At 49.9% G+C, this 8,398-nt stretch overlaps 1 protein-coding gene across 1 annotated transcript; it reads left to right on the top strand.

Annotated features, from left to right (window-relative positions):
• The first annotated feature begins 430 nt into the window (after positions 1-430).
• On the top strand, positions 431-1,984 carry LOC109777592 ((+)-menthofuran synthase-like). The gene has a single exon (XM_020336208.3). It carries the CDS (start codon positions 431-433, stop codon positions 1,982-1,984), a length of 1,554 nt encoding a protein of 517 aa, XP_020191797.3.
• The last annotated feature ends 6,414 nt before the right edge of the window (positions 1,985-8,398 follow it).

Genomic DNA, 8,398 nt, shown 5'->3' on the forward strand with positions numbered 1-8,398 from the left:
AGTAGTCGGTACCGGCGCAATCAGTAGCGGGACTGTAAATCACATGACCAATGTGAGTAAAAAAGAACCACGGTACGTTCGACCACCTCCGCCCAGAGACACTAATCAAAATTTCACCTCAAAACCAGAAAAACCTGCATCCAGCGGGACTGTATGGGCTTAATGCATGCCTCATTAATGCTTTCTTTTTCAGTGGTGTCACCGTGAGAGAGCGAGTTACTGCTGCATGCCTTTCTTAGTCGAGGCGCTCCTCCATGCATGCACGTACCGTACCGTAGGGCCTAAGCTTGCATGCGACAGAGACTTGGGGGCTACGTACTTCTCCATTCTCTCGATCTTCTATATATGCAATCTTTCTGCCGCCGTGGTTCAAGTCGAATCCATCTTGATCCATCTCCCCTCCGTGTAGTTTCCCGGCCGGCCGTCGAGAATGGCTGCAGAGATGGTTGCCGCTCTGTTCAACTCCCCCTATGCCCTCACCGTCCTAGCCTTCCTCCTCGGCGTCATGGTCCTCGTCTCCTCCTCGAAGCGCAACCGCAATTCCGGCAGGCAGGGCCAGCTGCGGCTTCCTCCATCACCGCCCGGCCTGCCGGTCGTCGGCCACCTCCACCTGCTCGGGAGCCTGCCGCACCGGAGCCTCCGTGCGCTGGCCGCGACCTACGGCCCGGTGATGCACCTGCGGCTCGGGCGCGTGCCGACCGTGGTGGCGTGCTCCGCGGCCGCGGCGGAGGAGGCCATGAGGACCCGCGACCTCGACTTCGCCAGCCGTCCCAGGCTCCTCATGGTCGACCGCTTCTACTACGGCACCGGCGGCATCGGCTTTGCACCGTACGGGGAGCACTGGCGCCAGGCGCGCCGCGTCTGCGTCACCCACATGCTCAACGCGCGCCGCGTCGCGTCCCTGGGTGGCGTCCGGGCGCAGGGGGCCGCCGCGCTCGTGGACCGGGTGCACCGCCACGCCGGGGCCGTCGTGAACATCAGCGACAACCTCATTGTGTACTCTAACACGGTCATCTCCCGCTGCACGTTCGGCGACACGGACTACGGGGTTGAAGGAGGCGGCGGCGGCGCGAGGCTGAGGAAGGTGTTCGCAGAGATCGAGGAGCTCCTAGGCACGGTGCCCATGGGAGAGACGGTGCCGTGGCTGCGGTGGGTGGACGTCGTCACGGGGCTGGAGAAGAAGGCGCGGCGTGTCTTTGAAGAGATGGACGGACTACTGGAGCGGGCCATCGCCGACCACCGCCAGCGCCGCCGCGCGGGTGCGGCCACCGGGGAGGAGGGAGACTTCGTGGACGTGATGCTGGACGCTGAAGAACTGGACACGGGCAGCATCAAGGGCATCATCCTGGACATGCTGGCCGCCGCGACGGACTCCACCTTCACGCTCCTGGAATGGGCCATGGCGGAGCTCATCAGCCACCCGCACGAGATGCGCAAGCTACAGGACGAGGTCCGCGCGGCAGTCGGACCGGCCGCCGGCGCCGTCGTGACGGAGGAGCATCTCCCCCGCCTGCCTTACCTGAAGGCGGTGGTGAAGGAGACGCTGCGCCTCCACCCGCCGACGCCGCTGCTCCTGCCGCGGGAGACGCTGGAGGACACGCGGCTGCTGGGCTACGACGTGCCGGCGGGCACCCGGGTCCTGATCCACGCCTGGGCCATCGGCCGCGACCCGGCAACGTGGGGGAGCCGCGCCGAGGAGTTCGCGCCGGAGCGGTTCCTCGGGTACGACCTCAGGATGGGCCAGGATTTCGCCTTCTTGCCCTTCGGCGCCGGGAGGAGGGGCTGTCCCGGCGTCGGGTTCGCAATGATGTCGAACGAGCTGGCGCTGGCGAGCCTGGTGTATAACTTTGACTGGGAGCAGCCCGGCGGTAGGATGCCGCCGGTAGACATGAGCGAGCTGCACGGCCTCTCCGTGCGCCTCAAGGCGCCTCTGCTTCTGGTTGCCAAATCTTGGTCGCCTGTGTCTGGGATGGAGAGCAATTAAAGCAAGAATTAAATGATTTTTTTGCGAAATAGAAAGAATTAAAAGGTGAGATCAATACCCAATAGAAAGAATTTAAGAGCTATAAATGTACACTTTAGCAATATGAAAGTTACCAAAAAATTGAATTTGGGTCGGTCGATTTTTCCGACCGTTGATTGCTGCTTCAAAATTCGTACTTCTCTTCCTTCCTGTTGTGTTTTCTCTCCTGATTTGGTCTAGGAATTTTAGATCAGTCAATTCCTAGGCCTTGCCAATTAACATGTGTGATCTAGCAAAGCTCTAGACACTGGAGTTACGGTTCCTTCCTTCCTAACTGCCTCGGAGCGAAAAGGAGGCGACCCACGTTCCTTCGTGGTACAAAAAACTGATAAGTAGTATCAAATAGCTAGGGTCAGAACAAAAAACAGGTGAGACCAATACCCAATAATTTATTTTTGATATGAATTCAATGACATAATTTTTGCTTCCGTCGCAGTCGGTCTCGTTGTTTAAATTTACGGTCAAACTTAGATCCGGAAAACGCGGTCGCACTACGTTATGAAATGAAAGGAGTATATTTTTTGTTGAAATGTACTCCCTTCATCACAAAATAAGTGTCGCTGATTTTATACAACTTTATACACATTTTTCGTTGAAATGTACTCCCTTCGTCAAAAAATAAGTGCCGCTGATTTTGTACAACTTTGTATTAAAGTTGTACTAAATTAACGACACTTATTTTAAGATGTAGGGAGTAGATCGGTAATTGTTGTGTGGGAATGACCCCACCTGTTTATCTTCATTATCTTTTGATGTCGACACAAGTTCAAATGGACAGACATATATTCCCTGATTAATTTTGATGTTTATTTTTTCTACAATTTTATTACTACAGTTTAAGGCACAAATCAATCGAACCACAGGCGGAACCAGGATTTCTCAAAGTCTAGGGCTAAACTTAACTGACTATCTCAAAAAAAAAAGAGACTAACTGACTAAATATAAGTCAAATACTCCCACGCACGCCAATGTTGCGAACAAATAGTTTGGTACCTAGTTATGGAGGAAATATAAGTCAAAGACTAACTGACTAAATATAAGTCAAATTTATTATTATCATGAGAGGAAATTCCTTAAAACAAATAGTTTAGTAAATTGCATTGTTGCGAACATGGTTTGGTACCTAGTTATGGAGGACTTGCTTAATCCCAGGCCATCATTTCTTCACCAGCAATAGCAGAAGGACTTGTATCTGCAAACATAAAATCACATATCTAAAATCAAGACACTCGACATAGACTAAGTCAATCGTTCGTATGAAATTTGCAAAAAATAAAAAGAGAGAACATATTATACCATTAAAACGAAGACCATGAGGTAATAGCCCCTTGCGTTTCCTAATTTTTCGAGAGCACTGTATAATCTTAATATCATCAACGCTTGCAAATACATCGCGCTCAATATAGCACACCAATGAGAAAACAAAATTAGAAGATAGGCTAAAAATTACCTGCACAGTGTGTGTTGGCCTGGGTGCCTTTGCTTGCGCTGCAATTTGGAACTAGACTAGATGGAGAAGAATAAGAGGCGGGTTGTCAGGACTCAGGACGCCGGACCCGGCGGCCGGCGCGGCGGGGAATCGCCTGTTGACGACGGCGGCGGCGCAGGGCATGGGCGCTCCGCTCGAGCGAGGAGAGGCGAGGGTTTCTCTGTTGCCGATCAGGGCGAGGAATTTTCTTTCTTTCTTAACTTTCTTTTAGCCACTTTCCTCCTTGACTTGATTGACTAGCGATCGGGCTACAGAGATCGAAGCGTCAACCGTCTTTTTTTAGCGTTAACACCAAATTTTATTCAGCAAAATCCACAGAAAGTGGGATACATCTCAAGTCGTGGGGTTGGCCTAACCAAACATGGCGGCCCAACCCCAGTGAGAGTGCGGACTTGGCTAAACTATGTGCCTCAGTGTTTGCGGCACGACCCTCAAAAGTAAAATTACAAATAAAGGAAGCTGCTAAGCTATTAATCTCACTTATGATTGCACCATTGTCTCCTTTGGCTCCCATGTTGATTGCACCGACCACCCCCTTTGAATCTGAAGCGATCAACAGATGATGAAGGTTTAGGTCTTGTGCCAACGCAAGTGCTTCCCTACATGCTATAGTCTCCAAACTTGCCAGGTCATCCACACCCCCGATTACTAGCACCGAGCTGCCCAAGTAAAGCCCAGCTGCATCTCTGCATACCGCTGCAGCGGTGCCTCCGGCTCCCTTGCGACATGCAGCATCGACATGTATTTTTGCGTAACCCACCGGTGGAGCCTTTTGTCTCTGTCTTGTAGGATTCGATGTGCTCATCCGCTGGTTCGGTGTGCGTGTGGGCTCTGTCAGCATGCTCAGCTCCTCAATGTATCTGTTGATGAAACCATGGATAGCCTGCGAGCTTTGAAATATGCCCTCGTGGATAGCCTTCCTAGGCGCAGCCCAAATCGCCCAGAGAGTGACAGCCAGCTTCACAAACAGGGCATGTGATAATGAACTCATGAGGGTAAACAGCCACTGTTTTGCGTCTGGCTCTGTGATTGTTGCCATAGTTTGTGCCAGTTCCTCATCCACCAGGACCCAGGTACATCTTGACATCGTACATTCCAACAGGGAGTGCCTCCATGAGTCAGGCGATCCACACATATTGCATGCGCTCGAGCTTGCCATGTGCCGATGTGCACGAACATCGTTGGTTGGTATTGATTGTTTTGACAGTCTCCGTAGGAACATTTTGACCTTTCCCGGTACTTGTGTTTTCCACAGCTTCTTCCATTCCCCTTCCTCTTTAGCCGAGCTAGAAGAACCCGCACGGTTCTCTAGCCATGCATCTCGACGTTGTCGTGTACTGACAAGCATTCGGTATGCTGACTTCACGGAGAAGATTCCGTTCTTTTCATGGGCCCAGCCCCAAAAATCTTCAACATTGCTTGTACATAAAGGGATGCCCAGTATAATATCAGCGTCCATAGACCAGAATGTCGCCCGCACCCTATGTCTGTTCCATGTTGCGGATGTAGCATCTATGAATTCTGAAACAAGGACATGCGGGTTGTTGCACAAACAGCCGTAAGGCTTCATCATCTCCAGTCTCAGGAGCCAGTTATCGGCCCAAATAGCAGTCCGCGCACCATTGCCAATGCGGCGAATCAGGCCTTGCTTCAGCGTGTCCATTCCCTCGTGGATTGCTCTCCAGATCTGTCTCGGATTGCTACCAAGAGGGGCGTCCAGAATAGTCGTTTGGATAATATATGCTCCTAAGCAGACGTGCCCACAAACTGTCAGGATTTTGCAAGAGTCGCCATGCCTGCCGAGCTAGCATTGCTAGATTAAACAAATCAAAATCCTTGAATCCCAAATCCCCCATGCATTTCGGTTGGGTCATATCCTTACAAGAAACCCAATGTGGCTTCCGTTTACCCTCCTTACTTCCCCACCAAAATTTCCTGATGAGCTTATTTAGATGTTCACACAGACCCCATGGTAGCTTGAAACTGGACATGTAATAAACTGGTGCTGCCTGGGCAAGTGAATTAACTAGTACCTCTTTACCTGCAGAAGACATTGTGTTCTCTATCCACCCTTGAACTTTGCTCCACAATCTGTCTTTGAGGTACTTGAACGCACCATTTTTATTGTTTCCTATGTCCGAAGGCATGCCGAGCTATTTTTCATTTAGAGTTTCAGTGGGTACATCAAGAAGTTCCTTAACTTCATCACGTATACTCTCCGGTACCCCTTTGCTGAAAAATATAGATGATTTGTCATGGTTGATTCTCTGACATGTTGCTTGACAGTAGATATCTAGAACCCGGTTCACCTCAGTAGCTCCCATACTATTTGCCTTGAAAAACAGCAGGCTGTCATCAGCGAATAAGAGATGGTTTACCTGTGGTGCCAATGGTGCCACCTTCACCCCCTCCAAATTGGATGACTCACTTCTCGATTTTAACAGGCACGACAGGCCCTCTGCTGCTATCAAGAACAAGTATGGGGATATTGGGTCCCCCTGTCTGATTCCTTGTGAAGGTTTAAACATATCTAGTTTCTAACCATTAAACAATACGGAGAAATTAACTGTGGTAACTAAGCCCATGACAATACTTACCCAGTTTTCTGTGAAGCCCAACTTTAACATCATTGCTTTCAGATAGGGCCATTCAACTCTGTCATAGGCCTTCATCATATCGAGCTCAAGGGCACATGACCGGTGTTTTTTCGCCCTATTCCGCTTCATAAAATGAAGGCATTCATATGCCGTGATGATGTTGTCAGTGATCATTCTGCCAGGCACAAACACTGATTGTTCCTCAGAAATAATGTCAGGTAAAACCAACTTGAGCCAATTAGAAATTACCTTTGATGCAATTTTGTAAAGAACATTACATAGGCTGATTGGGCGGAATTGGGACAAAAGGGTAGGGTTTTTTACCTTTGGAATCAGCACCAAAATGGTCTCACTAATGCACTCGGCTGACTCCTTACCTTCAACTATTTTCAGGACCACACTGGTAACCTCCTCTCCACAGATATCCCAATGTCGCTGAAAAAAATGTGCCGGGAACCCGTCTGGGCCGGGTGCCTTAGTAGGGAACATATGAAAAAGAGTTGTCTTGATATCCTCAACGCTGTAGGGAGCGTTTAGAATTTCCTTCATTGCGGTGGTGACCTTTCTAGGAACAGTCTCAAGAACCCGGTCCATCTCATTGACCCCCTGGGATGTGTACAACTCTTTATAGAAATCCGTAGCCATTGTCTCCATCTCCCCTCTATCCTTGGTCAATTGCCCATCAAGGAGTTGGAGGGATTTTATCTGATTTTTCCTTCTGCGGCGGCTCGCTCGTAGGTGGAAAAAGTATGTGTTTTTGTCACCGTGCATTAACCATTCAATCCTCGCCCTCTGCCTCCAAAGGATTTCCTCACAGTGATATAATTCCACCAGATGATCAACAATTTTTAATTCTATAGAAGAAAGACCGGATCTTCCTCGGAAGTTGCGCATCTCCTGTAGCTGTCCCTGCAACTGACAGATCTACAGCCGGATATTGCCAAAGTGTACACGATCCCAATGCGACAGATCGCCTGCCAGGTTGTTCAGTTTGTCCCGCATCTCAACTACATAATTACTCGAACTCCGTGTCCAGCCTCTTCCCACAACGCCCGCTAGTGCTGGATCTCGTTCCCAGCAAACCTCGTATTTAAACCTGCGTGGGGCCCGTCTGCATGCATGCATGTCTTTGAGCTTGAGAAAAATTGATACGTGATCGGACGAGGCAGCCTCTTTGTGCTCTGTCATTGCATCCGGAAACGCCAAACACCAGGTCGTATTGGCCACACTGTCATTGCATCCGGAAACGCCAAACACCAGGTCGTATTGGCCACACTTCTGTCTAGTCGTACCTTAATGTAGGTTCCCCCTGTAACCTTCTTCTCAAAGGTCCAATTTCTCCCAATGTAACCAATGTCCGTCAATCCACACGTATCCAACGCATCCCTAAATGCGTCCATTTGTGCTTGGCTCCGGTTCCCCACACCGTCATGTTCATGAGCATATAATACCTCATGAAAGTCTTCCATAACAACCCACGGCAGGTTGTTTGATCCAACGATCCCCCTCATCATATCCCACGTCTTGTGTCGCTCATTCACTTGTGCTTCTCCATAAACAAAAGTAACCCTGATCTTTGTGTCAACAAGCTCATCAACTGTCACATCTATGTGGTACTCTGAGTAACCAATAACTTCAAGCTTTATTTCCTCATTCCAAAAAATCCCTAAGCCTTCGCTTCTACCGGAGCTACTTACAGCAAAACTTTTATTAAAGGCTAAAGAACCTACCATATTCTTTACTCGAGAGCCCTCTATTTGAGTTTCAACAATGCATACAATAGAGGGGGCAAGTTGCCTCGTGAGATCACGAAGCTCGCGAACTGTCGCGGGTTTGCCAGCCCCGCGACAGTTCCAGCATAGGAGACTCATTGCGCTAGGCGTGCCCCTCCCTGGGAGCCCGCCAAACGCGCATCAATGTTTTTGTTTGCTTTTGTGTTCTTTGCCTGGATTATTTCATGAATAGATGGACTCGGCTTGTTCCTCTTGGGTTCCTGCTTCGGTGGGGTGCTTGTCGGAGTCTGTGATTGTGGCAGTAGCAATGGCATGTTTGATTTCATAGAAGACGATGGATTGATCTGCGATGCACTCGGGTCGGCAACAATGGCCACACCCCTCTTCCTGTTTCTCTCCCCATCTTCCATGGTCACATCATATTCTAACTCCTCATGAGCTGCCACTTCGAACGGATTTTGCTGGAAAGCTCCACGGCCTCGGCCTCTGCCCGACCAGCCCCTACCTCGTCCTCCTCTATTCCCGTTTCTTTCTCCTGGTTCCCTGCCCGGGCCTC

Source organism: Aegilops tauschii, chromosome 3 (genome assembly GCF_002575655.3).
Source record: "Aegilops tauschii subsp. strangulata cultivar AL8/78 chromosome 3, Aet v6.0, whole genome shotgun sequence".
In the NCBI taxonomy this organism is placed as follows: domain Eukaryota; kingdom Viridiplantae; phylum Streptophyta; class Magnoliopsida; order Poales; family Poaceae; genus Aegilops; species Aegilops tauschii.

What these genes read in the sequence shown, in the direction of transcription:
- LOC109777592 (XM_020336208.3), top strand. Translation starts at nt 431, where the DNA reads ATGGCTGCAGAGATGGTTGCCGCTCTGTTCAACTCCCCCTATGCCCTC.